The sequence below is a fragment of the Arachis hypogaea genome, chromosome 13 (assembly GCF_003086295.3).
Source record: "Arachis hypogaea cultivar Tifrunner chromosome 13, arahy.Tifrunner.gnm2.J5K5, whole genome shotgun sequence".
NCBI lineage: Eukaryota > Viridiplantae > Streptophyta > Magnoliopsida > Fabales > Fabaceae > Arachis > Arachis hypogaea.
This window is the reverse complement of record NC_092048.1, coordinates 4,157,429-4,174,786: the sequence shown is the minus strand read 5'-3', so window position 1 is coordinate 4,174,786 and position 17,358 is coordinate 4,157,429. Positions and strand designations below refer to the sequence as shown.

Below are 17,358 nucleotides of genomic sequence, written 5' to 3'. Positions count from 1 at the left end.
TTGTATATGAAGGTAAAACTAAATATATATAGAGCATTGGCCTAAGAAAGATAAAAGCAAGACTAAAATTGTAATTGAATTTATGTATTCTGTTAGGCTGAATTTGTGGGTCACGAGACTTCTTTATTGTTGTCATGGGTTAAGGTGAAAGAGTAGTTTAATACGCCCCCGTGGATAAGTTCCGATAAAATTGTTGAGAAAAGCGCGTTTGACGTGGTGACGCAGAGGAAGATGCGTGCGGCGGAGCTTGAGCTGCCGGCGGCAAAAATATAAAAGGAGATGCTGCGCTTGAGCAACGATCTTCAAAAAATCGTGCGGTAAGCTTGAGCTGCCAACGACAAAAATATAAAGGGAGATGCTGCACTTGAGCAGCGATATTCAAAAAATAAAAAATAAATAAAAAATAAAAAATAAAAAAAATAAGCGTGTAAAATGCAACAAGATTGATCTTTAGAGGGCTGATATGGCTCAAGAAGATGAGTTTGGTGAAGAAGAGCATGAAACCATCAATGGCAGTACAGCTGTGCCAACTTCTAACTCAAACCTTGAAGAAGTGGCTAAAGCTACCCCGGAGAAGCCTACTTTGCCTAGGGAGCAAAGAGAATACATTAAGTTCATGAATGTGAGGCGTAAGAAGGATTTCATGTGCTTTAAGAGAGTTAATGGAAAGTTTGTTAACATCCTTGAAGGGCTCGAACTCCACACGGGTATTTTTAGTGCTGCTGAACAAAAAAGGATAGTCAATTATGTTGCTTCCCTGCAGGAGATGGGAAGGAAAGGGGAACTGAAAGATCGGACATTTTCGGCTCCTCAAAAGTGGATGAGGGGGAAGGGACGTCAAACTATCCAATTTGGATGCTGTTACAACTATGCAGTGGATAGAGATGGTAACCCACCTGGTATTCTTCAAAGTGAAATGGTAGATCCTATACCTGAACCAGGCTCTGATACCATGATAAAATTGTAAAAGAATAGGAAAAGAAAAGAATGCAAACTTTTATTAATTGTTGATTGAATTGTATTGAATTGAATTGTATATGAAGGTAAAACTAAATATATATAGAGCATTGGTCTAAGAAAGATAAAAGCAAATAAAGATAAGATAAGAACAACTAAAGATAAGATAAAGAAAAGATAAGATAAGATAATAAAGACTAAAATTGTAATTGAATTTATGTATTCTGTTAGGCTGAATTTGTGGGCCACGAGACTTCTTTATTGTTATCATGGGTTAAGGTGGAAGAGTAGTTTAATAACTAGAAAAGAGATACAAAGATATATAGAATTATAATTAAAGGCTCGATTTTTATCTAGTTTTTACCTTGTATAACTGTGGTCCGAATGTATATAAATTTCATCGGATCTAGAGTTGGACTAAGATCTAAAAAATAGACTCGGTATAAATTTAAAACCAAATCTAAATTAGAATAAACTCGATTTTATCCGACCCATATACACTTCTAACGGTAACATCTATATTTAGTACTTAGGAGGAATCATATATATGGTAAAAGGTGGTGAGAAAGTAACTTCAATATGAGCAGCAATAAAACACTTAGGCCCATATCGGCCCAACCCATTACTCATATTTCCTCATTAGTCCAACGAAATATATAAAATACTTGAATAAATAAATAGTTACGTAGAATACTTCAATATTTATTTCAATCTTAAATCAAGTTAAGTTGGTCTAATAGTTAGTTTATTAGTCTGTTTAAATAAGTGTTGAGAATTTAAATTCTACCTTGTGCATGTAGCAATTCTTTGACCAGCGACAAACCCTTAAATGAAGTTTCGATTCGCGACGGATTAGTCCTTAACCTAATGGGTTGGGAGATACCGTAAAAAAAAAAACTTCAATCTTGAGAAATACATAATATATATTTTGTTAAAAGGTTAATATATGCATTTATTTTAAATAAATTAAATTTTATTTCATGTCTTCTTATTTCAAAACACAAAAATGATAAACTTTAGTTTTACCTGAAAATTCCTTGATAATATTTATTATGATAATATTTATTAAGGTGGAATTCAACATATTTAATTTGGTTGTTGTCTAATTCACCAGTATTAGACTTGAAAATGGGAGAAAAAAATAGTTTATAATACTTAGGGATGCATCCTTTTTGGTAGCTTCCAAAGTGTTATTTTATCACTTGACATTAGGTGGGAAAAAATTGAAGAGAAAATTAGGTTTACTATCACATCTTTGTCAATGAGGACTTGTTAAAATGTCAAAGTTAAGAGATTGATTTTAGAACATAAAGCAAGAGTTTTCAGAATCATTCCTTTGGCCTTCTTTAGTACTTTTCTTTTTTTATTACCTTAGAATTTAGGTCCATACTTAATTAATCTGCTTCGTTCATTCATTCTATGGCTTGAAGACAATGGACAAAACACAATCAGTAATTAAGAGAACAACATTATACAACATTAAAGTATGTTAGCACATGGCATTATTGTTCTAGCTAGCTAGAATCTAGATGCTATACTTTGAACGTTAGGGGTTATTATTGTCCATCACATAAATTTGACCATTTTCTATGATATGGAAAATTTAGTAGCCTTAATGCTTCAGCTATATACATAGCCACTACCTTGAAAGCAAAATATTACCAAAATCTCCATTTTTGTACTATGAACATTTTTGCTTAGTATCTTTACTTTTTCCACATGGCAATTAATTTACAAGACTATAACAATAATTAACTATCATGTTATAATTAATTTGGAGGCCTAATCACAACCCATCTTATCCTATATATATGATCAACATTACCATCATTGTTGTCACTGAAATTAGGGTTTTTTTTTTTTTTTTTACGAGAATGATTAAAGAAAATACGGGTGTACATGACCGGATGAATCCGGATTCATATTGATCTGAATCCGGTCTTAAATAATGATCGGGTCTATTTTTAAGATCGTTACTCGACCTTAAATATGATAAAATCATACAACTCTTGGATCATACTAAAACCGGATCGAAATTGATAAAGTTCGGGTCTTAATAACCTTGATGTCAACAAATTATTATCGAGAAATTGATATCCATATTTGAACTTGAATTTGTCTATAAATTCTAATTTCGTGCTTTTTTGATCTATTTTCTAATTCAATTAAGTGTGATTAAAAATAAAATAATAAGCCATAATTAATATAACATCATATTAGAATTAATTTAAAACATATATACATTTTTTAATCCTCCTAGAATGCACATGGGTCAAATAAAGCCGGATTCACATTGACCCGGATCCGACCATAAATAATTATTGGATCTATTTTTGAGGTAATTATCAGACTTTAGACCCGATAAAATCATACTAAATTAGCCTCTAAAATATTCGGAATTAGACCTTCGAATCGAGTCGAACAATGTACAACCCTAAAAAAAATATAGTTTGTTGAATAAAATAAAATAGTAATGTGCTATATTATTTATTTTACTTCCCACGTGTGATATATAAAAGTTGAAAGGAAAATTTTCACACACTAACATCTTTTAGTTGAACATATTATTTACTTGGGTACTTCTCTTTCTCTCTCTCTCTCTGAATATATATTGGTTTCTCACAGTATCTCTCAACCGTCCATTTAAAAGTTTATTGTTAGCCAATGAATCGTTACATGCGTAGGATTCGAACCCCCTAACAGACACACGCACAGACACAGGCACGCACGCACGAAGGCACAGACGCACACATAATGTCATATACTGTTACTTCTTTCAAAAGTTTAAGATAATAGAAGAAAACAATATAAATGATTATACATTTAATACTCATTCTCAAACAAGCGATTTAGATTTGCTTCCTTTTTTTTTTCATTTTATGCTATTTTTTTTTTTTTTAAGGTTCACAGAGGATTGAATTCTAAATCATTTGAATATAGAGTTTTGATACTTTATCATGATACTATCGACTTAAACTAAAAAAAATAGCATCATGACATATAATAAAAATATGAGAGAGGTTTGATGTATAATATCTTTAATTTTAAAATTTTTTATTATATATAATCTATAAAATATATATTATAATGTCTAAAATTTAAATCCATAATTTTTTTAGTTTAAACTTAAAATAGTTACCATCTTAATTAATGTCATCATATTTGCTACTGTTATATACATTTTATTAATAAAAATATAAATTAGTAAACAATAATATCTATTAATATGTATCCTAATTAATATATCCTAATGACATCGTGTAGGCTTTGGTGTCTGCATGGTTTGCAACCTTTAGGGGAGCAATTTGTTGTTTTGTTAAAATTATTATTATTAGTGTGAAAAAAGGGCAAGTGGATAGTACTTAGTAGAATAGAATATATAGGAAAAATTTTAAGTGTACCAAAAAATATTGGTGTTTTAGTCATTGATTTTAATTAATATATATTATATGTATTTTTTATAATTTAGATCAATGATTAAAATAATTGAAACACCAATATTTTCAGTACACTTAAAACTTTTCTATATTTTCAGTACACTTAAAACTTTTCTTATAATATAAGACTACAAGAGTATATTTTCAAAGAAATTGAAGCTGCAAGAGAATCAGAACCCGGCATCTGTGAATGTCAGGCTAGAGAAAGATCTAACACTCTGCAATGCTAATTATTTTTTATAGGATAGATAAAATTGTGTAATACATTGATATGAGTTTAAATTGGTGTAATAACTTAAATTTGTACTCATGATTTGTATAACAAAAAAAATCGTAATTCGCAATTTTATAAATTATATTTTTTTAATTTAAAAAATTAAAATTGTAACTCACGATTTCTGATTTTTTCTGTCTAATTTAAAAGTGTGATTCACGATTTTTAATTTTTTTTTTATTTTCTGTCTTATTTAAAATTGTCACTCACTATTTTTTATCTTACAATTTTCTATATCATTGTATTACACTAAAATATCATAATATTAATAAAAATTATTGATAATAATCTAATATAAAAAAAATTAGCCACTTTGTAACCATTCGTTTAAAAATGATTGATTTTTTACTTAAATAATAGAAACACAATTTTTTTTAGAGAAAAAACCATATAAATTTTTACAATAAAATATGGAAATTCGCTATTTAAAAAAATATGAAGGAAATAATAAGAAATGTGTTGAAAGAGGAAAAAATACGTATTGAGAAGAGAAAAGTAAGGAGAGAAACAAAAAAAAAAAAAACAAAAAATATTGATCCTATTTTTTAGAATTTTTACACTAAATTAAAAATTTGGTTCAATAATAGTTTATTCACCTAGCACTATTTAAAGAAACAACTAAGTTGGAACTTCAACTTATAAAAGTTGAGAACTAAAATGAAAATAAAAGTCTTGTTTTATATCAAACTTGAAACCTTGTTATATTCCAAGTAGAGGTGTATGTGTATTCAATTTTATTTAACTTATATAGTCAGATTTCATATATGTTGAGCTATAAATCATCTTTCATTTATCTTTAATTTGGTTAACAAATCTGTATTGATTTGATATACGTGATAAAAATGCATGAAATTATTATTTTGAAAAATAATAAATAAAATAATAATAATGTAATAGAAAATGAATAAATACATAAAGTGTATGTAAACATATCAATATATTATATATTATATCGTTATTGAATAAGTTTAATTGAAGGAAAAAAAAACATATTCTATGGCAATTAGGGTAGAGTATGTGGAGAGGAGTGGGTCATTGGATTCTTTGATGGGTATTTTATTTTTGTTAAAGATATAATTATTAATGTTATTTTTTTTGGAAAGTTTTGGGCCAGTAATTTTTTAAAAAGTTGGTCAATATTTAACCATCAAAAGAAAATTGAATGATTTTACACAATTGGATTTAATCTCACACCATTAAAAATACTATTGATAGCCAATTGATTGTTACAAAACACAAAAGTTGCTGGCCCCTAGCACTCCTCATTTTTTTATCGATTTAATATTTTAGAATGAGTAGTTTTATAATATAATATTAGATTTGTGTTTGAAAGTTCAAGATTTTGATTTTTGGTGAATCTCAAAAAAAAAAAAAATAGCATAAGACAAATAAAAAAAAATTATGTACAAATTAAACAAACTAAAAAAACCTTTTATTAGAGATATAATTATTAATATTGTCTTCTATTTAAATTTTTAAGATGAATAGTTTCATGACAACTTTCAATGATTTGGTACATAATTATTATAGATTTGCTTCTCACATGGTTGATGGAATTTAGTGACACAATTTCCCCATATTAATACAAAGCTTGTGACACAATATTATCCCAATGAACTTACTCCTAACAACCCTGGGCCTTAGATTCAACTAACACATGTAACAACAGTCAAATATTCAACGGTTTGCTTAATTTATGATATAGGTTACTTCTGGCTATAATAAGGTTGATAAGATTTCTCTTTTCTTTTATAGAATTAAATTTTTATGTGTTGATAGTATAAAAATTTTGGAAGAGTTTTAAGTGTATCGAAAATATTAGTGTTCCGGTTATTTTAATTGTTGATCTAAATTATAAAAAATATATATAATATATATTAACTAAAATCAACGGTTAAAATAACTAGAACATTGATGTTTCCGGTATATTTAAAATTTTTCCAAAAATTTTATGTATATTATCGATCAATATTATTATAGTAGTAAAAGTAATTAATTTTTAAATTATTATTTAAAAATTATTTAAATATATACATTTAATTAAATGATTATATAACATTATTTATATTATTAATGTATCAAAATTTAAAATTTTTATTAGGTTTTTCAAAGAAATTTAACTTATACTGAAAGTGGAATAAAGTAGTAAATAATATACTTTATATTTATGAGATTTTTTAAGGTTTTTAATTTTTAACAAGTGAATTTTGTTGACATTTTAGATAGGTTGATTATACACTATACATAGATTTTAATAAAATTTTTATTCTTTTTAATCCTGCATGGAATAGTCTTGGGTGTTCACATTTATTTATTTACTTGTGTTGGTTAAATCTATTATAATTTTTTCATGAAATTAAATATATGTCTATGAGTCTATCTCAAAAAATCAAAGAAAATATGTCATTCACCTACCAGACAAAAATTACGGTAATATAATTTTGTCAATAATATAAAAATAAAAATAGTACATCCAATATATTAATCATTAATTTCCGTGATCAACAGTTTATTCTTAAGTGAATGACGAACTATTAGAAAAAATAAAAAAAGTTAATCATTAATTATCTGATTGCAAGTGAAATGTTTGCTTTAAGAATTTAACTAATATATACTTTTTAGGACATATGTGTGTTAAACTTTTGTTTTAATTAATCAAAATGGAAATTTCCCGTGGCCACCCCCAATTACTTTATTTGATCAAATTTATATTCACATAATCACAAAGTTAAATGCTATTTTGTTGCTAGAGTGCAAGGTTTCGAGGAAGTATATACCCATACCACAATTTTACCTTATTTCTACAAAATTATAGTTATTTATTCGTTTTTAAAATAAGTGTCTTTATTTTTTTTAAATTATTGGAAAATTAATACATTCAAACAAACATAAGTTTTAAAAGCAAAAGAGACTATTTTTTTTTTTACAAAAGTATATTATTATCATCAGGATTTTGTTAATCAATGCTTTTAAGATACTTATTAAGATTATTAATTGAATATTTTCCATAAAAAATATAAAGTGAAAATTCTCGATGTATTTATTAAAAAAAACAAATTTAAAAATTACTAATAATAATAATTTTAATAAGTTAAAATTTTGTTATGTATTTATTAGCAAAACTCTTATTATTAATACACATATTAAAGTTAATAATTAAAAACTTTTTATAATTTAATTTCTAATGTATTTATTAAAATAAAAAATATAAAAATTTTCACTAATAATAGTTTTAACATTTAGCTAAACCCTAATTTATATAAGAAATAAATTTTTGTGCTTTATAGGTGTTTTTTTGTTACAAAATATACCTTACTCTTTAAATCTTTGTGAGTCCAATGTAGAAAAAAAAAGTCACTTTCCAATTCCCATTTATATTTGTTTTTTTTTTTTGTCCACGGTATCTCACACCCCGACAGGTCAAGGACTAATCTATCGCGGATCGGAGCTCCATTTAAGGGTCTGTCGCTGGCCAATGAATTACTGCATGTACAGGATTCGAACCCCTGACACTTACTTAAGCGAACGAATGAGCTGACTACTCGACCAACCCAAGTTGGTTTGATATTTGTTTTTTAGTTGAGTGCTGAGCAGAGGTTGTGTGTAAACTAATTTTGCAATGGGTCCCTTGGCATGCTATTTAGGGCAACTTTCCAGAGTTGTACAAATCTTCAGTACTGATCTTCATCCCCTGTTTGACTAATCAAGTGATTAAGGGACATAAATACAACTAAATTATTACATCTCATTATAGTGTTCTCAAGGGTCACTAAACCTCTTGTAATTTCTAAACGGTAAAGGAGGAACCATACCACACTAGAATAAAAATAGGGTAATTTATTTTAATAAATTAATTAGGGATAAGTTTTATGCAGATATTTTAAAAAGAAAAACCGATTATACGCAACTTGATACATATATGTAAATCGAATTAGTCCAATTTAATTTATTAGAATAGAAAAAATATTACATCGTTTTTTAGATGTGGGATAAATTTTTTGATAAATCTAATCAATTTAATCTGATTTACTTGTTTAGAATATAGATAGTAAATTGAATCAGTCTAATTCGATTCACAAATAAATTTAACATTAGGTTTTGAAAATATTCTATTTTAATAAAAGCTTATGAAAAATAAAAATTTTTCCAAACCACCAATCTAATTGTGAACAATAAAAACTTTATTTAATAAATAGTAATTTTTATATCATATAAATATTCAAATATTAATTTTATTTATAGATAAATTTATTAATTTTATAAATAAAAATAACAATTTACTAATTTTACATAAATACAAAATTAACTTTTGTTTGGTAGATTTTAATAAAAAATACTAAAAAACCAGAAAATTTAATTATTTTTAATTAATAGTTAAATATTAATATTTAAAAATATAAATAAAAAATTATATTATTAAATTGTTAAACACTTAAACTAAAACAATTAACTAAAAAAAACAAATTCTACTAGTCCTCATATATTATTTTAAAGGGAAAGAATGAGGAATCAATAGAATATTTGTACAATGTGTATAATGCAGGTTTAGAGAGTATTAAAGATATAATCATTGGTGTTACTTTTTTTCATTAGTGTAAGTTTTCGAGAAGAGTGGTATCATGACATGGTATAAAAGCTCTAGACTCAAAAGATCAAGAGTTCAATTCTTGATAAACCCTAAAATCAGCTTAAACTTTTGGAATGAGATAAGTGATTTTATGATATAAAATGTTTATTACCTAATACGTGGATGGTTATTCTGGATATTATGGTCTAATTTAATTTAATAAACTAGGAAGAATTTCAAAAGAAGGAAATAGAAAGTAACCGCACACAAATACAGAAAAAGAAGCAATTGGTTCTGCAGTGAAGTCTCTCACTCACTCACTGGTCACTGCAAATTCCATCTATTATCTCTTCTTATTATTCCAACGCCGGCAACTCTTTTTCTTTTTTTCCCTTTCCTCTCATTTTCTCTCTTCATTTTCACCCTCACTTCATTCCACTCTTTTTCTATTCTCTTCACAATTTCATCGCGCATTCTCCATTCTCGATCCAACCAGCACACACACTCCGATCAACAATGGCGGATCGCAAAACAAATCACTCTTCAATTTGAACTCAGTTTCACCTGCTTTATAGCGATCGCCATTTTCCCAAGCACATTTCGAACTTCGAAGCTCGTAACGTTTCTTTTTTTGTTTTTTTTTTCACGAAGCTTGTGTGTGGTGGTGCAATGGAGCAGAGGAGAGGAGGACTAGTGTCGTTATCGCCGTCGCAGCCTCCGCGCTCCGGCGGAGACAAGACTCCGGCGTCGGCGCGAGATCTGCGATCTGCGGATGGTCACAGCAAACACGATAAGGACAAAGGCGTCAATGTGCAGGTCCTCGTTCGTTGCAGGTTCGCGCTGAGTCAATCTCGCTAACTCGCTCTGAGTTCACTCGCTGAGTTTAGTTTACAACTCTGGAAGATTGAATCATCGGTTTTATTTTGTTTTGTTAGGCCGTTGAGTGAAGACGAAGCGAGGCTGCATACGCCGGTTGTGATTTCTTGTAACGAAGGAAGAAGAGAAGTTTCCGCAGTGCAGAGTATAGCTAACAAGCAGATCGATAGGACATTCGCATTTGATAAGGTTTTTGTTTTGCTTTTTTTTTTTTAATATCACATGATCAATTTTTTTCCCCTTCGTTTTCAATGCTAAAAATTGAAAACTCAAGGAATTCAGCGTGTCTGGGTATCGATTATTTTGGAGAAACTATAGTAGCATTTTATAATTTTGGAAGCTTCTGATATTGATGTGTTTTAAACCGAGAAGAAAAAAACCTTCTAATCTAAAGACACAATGCTAAATTGTATTTGCTGCTATTTAAATAATGGTGCTTTTACTTAAGTTGAATTTAGCTGCTGCAATGTAACCATCATTTCGAGAGAGTTTTTGTATATCACTGTCTTTTATCTGGAAACTGGAAAAGACAGTGTCAGAGTAGTAATGCTTACGAGAGGCTTTTGTATAATATTCTAAATAAACCCAGCTTAGATAAGGAATTTTTATGAATTTCTGCATTTAGATTTACGGAATAAAACCAGTCACATTGTTGGAGTGACTACGAAATACCCTCTCACTTGTCACTTGGCTTGTCCTCTATCGAAATTAATCATAACAACTAACATCAAACTAGGAAAAAAAAAAAACTTTTTTTTGGTTATTTTATCATTTTTTCAATTGCACTCAAGCGATCATTCCAATTTTGGTATGCTTTGGTGTAGGTTTTTGGTCCCAACTCCGAGCAGATAGAACTGTATGAGCAGGCAGTGTCTCCTATTGTGAATGAAGTGCTTGAGGGCTATAACTGCACCATTTTTGCTTATGGTCAGACAGGGACAGGGAAGACGTACACAATGGAAGGAGGTGCAAGAAAGAAGGTGATTCATTTCACCTGTGTCATCGCTCTTTATAGTATTTATCTTGTTCTGTGTGGAATCAATTCCTCTCTCTTTTTTTTTTTTTTTTTGACTTTGTAGAATGGAGAATTTCCAAGTGATGCTGGTGTCATCCCAAGATCTGTGAAAGAGATTTTTGATATATTGGAAGCTCAGAATGCTGAGTATAGCATGAAAGTAACATTTTTAGAGCTTTACAATGAGGAGATAACAGATCTCTTGGCCCCTGAGGAGACCTCGAAGTTTGTAGATGACAAATCTAAGAAACCTATAGCCCTTATGGAGGATGGGAAGGGGGGTGTTTTTGTCAGAGGATTAGAAGAAGAGATTGTTCGCACTGCCAATGAAATTTACAAGATATTGGAAAAAGGTTCTGCCAAACGGCGAACAGCTGAGACTCTTCTTAACAAACAAAGCAGTCGTTCTCACTCCATCTTTTCTATCACAATTCATATTAAGGAGTGTACCCCCGAGGGTGAAGAAATGATTAAATGTGGGAAGCTGAATCTTGTGGATCTCGCTGGCTCTGAGAATATTTCACGTTCTGGTGCAAGAGAGGTATCACATGATTATGCTTGTTTGGAACTGTACATTCAAATGATATGATTTAGGAAGATATCACAGCCCTCTCTTTTTGTGCATACAATAAGATCGACTACTTTTTGGGAGTAAGGGTATTGACATTGTAAAAGTTATGCACCCGTTGACTAAATTACAAAATTGAATACATGCAGGGTAGAGCAAGGGAAGCTGGGGAGATAAATAAAAGCTTGCTTACTCTAGGCCGAGTAATTAATGCCCTAGTTGAGCACTCAGGCCATGTTCCATATAGGTACGAATAACTGAAATTTGTCTGGCTAATTCTCATTGAAATCTTTTGATTCACTTTTCCAGCCTGGGATATCATTTTTTCATTAAGATGTATTGTTCTATCAGGGATAGCAAATTAACAAGATTGTTGAGAGATTCCCTGGGTGGTAAAACCAAGACATGCATTATTGCCACAATATCACCCTCCATTCACTGTCTGGAAGAAACCCTTAGCACCTTAGATTATGCACATCGTGCTAAAAATATCAAGAACAAACCAGAGGTCACTTTCATAGTTCTTTCTTCCTTTTTTAGTTGGGTTGCCTTTCATCAAGGATCTGCATTGGAACACATCTAATAGTCGGAAGTTGATAATTTTGTCAGGTCAATCAGAAGATGGTAAAATCTGCACTCATTAAGGATCTGTATTCTGAAATTGACAGGCTGAAGCAAGGTTGTTGACCGTTTTAGATTAACATTATTTCTGTTTTTATGTCACTTCCTCCCTCTTTCAAGAGATCAAATAGCATGTTGATCAACTATTCTTCGTTGGTGTTTAATATGAAAACAATGTATCTTTTATTTATCCTTTGCAGAGGTATATGCTGCAAGAGAGAAGAACGGAATCTATATACCACGTGATCGTTATCTTAATGAAGAAGCAGAGAAGAAGGTTATTTTACCTGTGTTCTTAATATAAATTGAAATTAGTCACACTTATGGGAAATTTGATAGTTTTTAATCTATTTGTCTCAATAGGCCATGGCTGAAAAGATAGAACGCATGGAACTAGAGGCAGACTCTAAAGATAAGGTATATGCTGTCATATATTTTTGCAATATAGTCATTATAATTTCTTGGTTTTTGAAACATGCCTTATAACTTGCAAGCAGCAACTGATGGAGCTTCATCAACTTTACAATTGTCAGCAACTTTTGACTGCACAGTTAAGTGATAAACTTGAAAAAACTGAGGTAAAATTCAGGAGACACGATCTCAAACTGTTCTTTGATAATCTGTTTTGAATCTTATCTTGGTTGAGATTCAAACTTACTTTTGGTATCTGTAATCTCAGAAAAATCTGGAAGAAACTGAGCGGTCATTAGTTGATCTTGAGGAAAGACAAAAACAAGCAAATGCAACAATAAAGGAAAAGGAATTTTTGATATTAAATCTACTTAAATCTGGTTGGTGAAGTTTAATCATTCTGTTTATTATGTGTCAACCTGCTTTCAGATTGGGTATTTCCTTTTCCAAACCATTTCTGGTTTGGTTGTAATCATTAGTAATGTAGTATGTTTTACTTTTCCTTTGATGATTTTAGATTTATCATCCATTTAATTTTTATTTTTTATATACATATAGAGAAAGCACTTGTGCAGCATGCCATTGAGCTGCGGGAGGAGCTTGAGAATGCTGCATCAGATGTGACAAACCTGTTTTCTAAAATTGGTTAGTGTTATTCTTTTGTGCCTTTTTTTTTAGCATCAGTTGAGGGACAAAGTGCCTCTGACATGTGGTAAATTGTTTATTCCAACCATAGAACGGAAGGATAAAATTGAAGAAGGAAACAGAATACTTATCCAGAAATTCCAGTCTCAGTTGGCTCAACAGCTTGAAAATCTGCACAAGACAGTTGCAGCCTCTGTTATCCAACAAGAGCAGCAGCTGAAGGAGATGGAGGAAGATATGCACTCTTTTGTATCTACAAAGGCAGAGGTTGGTTTCCATATGCGGCATTATGCATGTTACTTAAATTTTCTGAGTAACAAACTTTGTTTTGGTATGTTTCATGAAGGCTACTGAAGATCTTAGAGAACGGGTAGGAAAATTGAAAAACATGTATGCTTCTGGCATTAAATCTTTGGACAATTTAGCTGAGCAGCTTAAGGGAAATAATAAGTTAACTTTTGAGGATTTGAATTCGGAAGTAGCAAAGCATTCATCTGCCTTGGAAGATGTAAGTGTCTTTTACCCTGTAGAATTGGTTCAACTTTAGCTTTCTTGCTTTGTTTAACATGATATGTATTTCAGCTTTTTAAAGGAATTGCCTTAGAAGCTGATTCATTACTACATGATCTTCAAAGTAGTCTCCACAAGCAAGAGGCCAAGTTAACTGCTTATGCTCACCAACAAAGACAGGTGTGTGATTTATTATTTATTGGGTAAACTTTTAGTTAGAAATGCTAAATTTATTTTATTTCATGTAGGCACATGCTAGATCAGTGGAGACTACCCGTACTGTATCTAAAATAACCGTGAACTTCTTCGAGAAATTAGATACACATGCATCCAATCTAACCGAAATAGTGGAAGAAGCCCAAATTGCCAACGATAAGAAATTATGTGAACTTGAAAAGAAGTTTGAGGTAATTCTTGTGCTTTTCTACAAAATTGAAAAATGAGAAATTGCTATCCGAACATGTTGTGCTCCTTTTCTTTTTAATTTAGCAAGTCTTATTCCTTGCTGGTGCAGGAGTGTGCTGCTTATGAAGAAAAACAACTACTGGAAAAAGTGGCAGAAATGCTAGCAAGTTCAAATGCTAGGAAGAAAAAACTGGTATCTGTTGTTTTTAAACTTGCTTAACTTACCTATGGTTTTTTCCATAACTACCTTAGTGCATGTTTTTAGCATTTTTTTCCCTTATTTTCTAGGTTCAAATGGCGGTTAATGATCTTCGTGAGAGTGCGAATAGTAAAACCAGTAAACTACGACAAGAAACATTAACCATGCAAGATTCCACTTCTTCAGTTAAAGCCGAGTGGAGAGTTCACATGGAAAAAACAGAGTCCAACTATCATGAGGATACTTCCACTGTTGAATCTGGAAAGAATGACCTTGCGGAAGTCCTTCAGAACTGGTATGGATGTACCTGGATAATGCATGCTTTGCCTCCATACTACTTTCTTCCATTGGCTTAATCCAAACCTGAATGAATGATTGCAGTCTTAACAAGGCAGAAGTTGGTTCCCAACAATGGAGGAATGCTCAAGAGTCTTTGCTCAGTCTAGAGAAAAGAAATGCTGCTTCTGTGGATACAATTATCCGGTAGGTTTTTCTCTCTATATAATTTACTAGATCAGAGGTGTCAATTGGTTCACTTTTCTCCACAATCTATTACTAATCAGGCGAGGAATTGAAGCTAATCAAGTTTTACGAGCTCGATTCTCAAGTGCTGTGTCAACTACACTTGAAGATGCGGAAGTAGCAAACAAGGACATCAACTCATCGGTTGAACGTCAGTATTTCATACCCTATCACTTATGCATCACAATTGCCTCAGGTATACATACCTAAGTATCAACATATCAATTAACAAATTAAAAAACACATGCAGATTCGTTGCAACTTGATCATGAAGCGTGTGGGAATCTGAACTCCATGATTACGCCATGCTGCGGTGACTTGAGAGAATTAAAGGGCAATCATTACCATAGAATTGTAGAGATAACTGATAATGCAGGGAAATGTCTTCTCAGCGAATACACAGTAAGATACTTAGAGCACCAATCCTGTATTTAGCATGTACAAAATTTATAGTATTTTTAATTTTAAGACACAAGTATAGCTATCCTCATTTATATACATAGCCAAGATATTTGGTGAAAGCACCAATTATTAACAATGTATGAAACCCGTTTGTTGTGTGTTGGAAATAGGCCAGGCGGCCAGGCCTACAACTTGGCCTGTGTTCAGCTTGACTTAACCTAGCCTATCACAAGATTCAGGCTCATAAACTAGTCTAACTGGCCTATTAGCCCTGCATGAGCCTGTTAATATATGAATAATTTTGTCATAAATCATAATTAAAGTTCATGGCGGATTTTGAATATTTTAAATAATTTTAAAAGTTTTGATATTGTGTTAGACATTGTTGGTATATTGTATATTTGTAGTTTCAATTCTTTTTGAAAAAAATAGTTTTTAAAAATTGTCAAGTCTTTTAATAGATTAGACTTAATAACAGCCTAATAGGTCAGACTTAGCACTTAAAAAATAGCCTGTAATAGGCTCTAGACCAGGTCCAAACTAGTAAACTATATTGCAGCCTCACCTATTTCCATTTGGGACCAAGTTGTGAGTATATGGTTTTATCTATGACTTGTGGATACTATTTCTTATGTTTCAATTACAATGTTTGATATAGGTGGACGAACCATCCTGTTCAACACCAAGAAAAAGACCCTTCAATTTACCCAGTGTTTCATCCATAGAAGAACTAAGAACTCCCTCATTTGAGGAATTGCTGAAGTCATTCTGGGATGCTAAGTCTCCAAAACAACATGCAAATGGTGATGTTAGATATAATAATGGGAACTATGAAGCTGCTCAATCTGTAACAGATTCCAGAGTTCCTCTCATTGCAAGTAACTAGGATAGTCGAATATTTGTACATAGTTTATTGTTTAAATGTAATTCTATTGAGAAAAAAATGCATTTGTTTATTGAGGGTTTTCTGGAGAAAGAAGGGGATAGAGAGTGAAAAAGAAAAAGAATATTTTTTCTGGAGGCAGAGGCAAAAATATGTAAAATTTTAGAGAATCGAAATTTTTGTTTGGATTTATCTATCAATTTGATTTAACATATAAATATATTTTCTATTGCTCTTTATTTCTTTTTGATTATACAATCACTCACATAACAAAAGGGATGGGATCATAAACTAAATTTTGCTTATGGCAGAAATTAATTTCAGGTGCACTCTATAGTATGTCTAGAGTGAGTGTCCGATTGGCAATTATGAAGGGTGCTACACATACACGCTTTTCCAACTCTTGAATAGCGTAAATGGTTCTTCTCTCTCAATCAAAACTGTAATGCTCAAAATTTAAATAAGGATCAAAATCCCTCAAAAATCTCTCAAAATCATCGCAAAAAGTGAAGAAAGTTGCGAAGTTGAATTCGAAAAAAATTATAAGAAAATGAAATAAGATGACGAAGAAGAAGCAGCAGAAGATGAGGAAGAGGAAGAGGATGAGTTTTGAATTATGAAGAACTTATCAGCACACATACATCGAATATTCTTAAACAATACACTCAAATATGTTCGTATTACACCTAAATTAGCTGCAAATACAGAAAAATATTTCCTCTAATGCTGTATTTTTTCTTCTTTTTTTCCTTATTTCTTGCTTTCTTTTATTGAATGAATGTAAGTTCATCATCTTCTAAGTAATTTTGTAGCATTATGTATTTCTTCTTCTTTTTGTTTGATTTTTTTGTTTTTATTCTTGTTAAGAGAGTAAAACAAAAAGAAACTTGAGAAGGTAAAATAAAAAGGAAAAGATAAATAAGAAAAAAAAGAAAAAGAAGATGGTGATGAAAAAAAAAAAAGAAAAAGCTTTAGAAGATAAAAAGGAGGAAAAAGAATAGTTTTGAATTATGCGGAACTTATCAGTATATATACACCAAAAATTCTTAAACAATACACTCAAATA

The 17,358-nt window shown here is 30.6% G+C and overlaps 2 protein-coding genes across 2 annotated transcripts; both read left to right on the top strand.

The window, feature by feature from the left end:
• The first annotated feature begins 463 nt into the window (after nucleotides 1-463).
• On the top strand, nucleotides 464-1,790 carry LOC140177407 (RNA demethylase ALKBH9B-like). The gene is made up of 2 exons (XM_072210499.1): nucleotides 464-919; nucleotides 1,758-1,790. Exons 1-2 carry the CDS (start codon nucleotides 464-466, stop codon nucleotides 1,788-1,790), a joined length of 489 nt encoding a protein of 162 aa, XP_072066600.1.
• Nucleotides 1,791-9,500: 7,710 nt separating this feature from the next.
• Nucleotides 9,501-16,531, top strand: LOC112736578 (kinesin-like protein KIN-5D). Its single transcript, XM_025786087.3, has 22 exons — nucleotides 9,501-10,068; nucleotides 10,171-10,300; nucleotides 10,936-11,091; nucleotides 11,191-11,667; nucleotides 11,844-11,941; nucleotides 12,046-12,202; nucleotides 12,304-12,373; nucleotides 12,516-12,592; nucleotides 12,679-12,732; nucleotides 12,813-12,893; nucleotides 12,995-13,106; nucleotides 13,285-13,371; nucleotides 13,463-13,638; nucleotides 13,718-13,879; nucleotides 13,954-14,061; nucleotides 14,130-14,288; nucleotides 14,396-14,479; nucleotides 14,575-14,780; nucleotides 14,867-14,968; nucleotides 15,049-15,158; nucleotides 15,258-15,409; nucleotides 16,068-16,531. Exons 1-22 carry the CDS (start codon nucleotides 9,905-9,907, stop codon nucleotides 16,293-16,295), a joined length of 3,150 nt encoding a protein of 1,049 aa, XP_025641872.1. The 5' UTR covers nucleotides 9,501-9,904; the 3' UTR covers nucleotides 16,296-16,531.
• The last annotated feature ends 827 nt before the right edge of the window (nucleotides 16,532-17,358 follow it).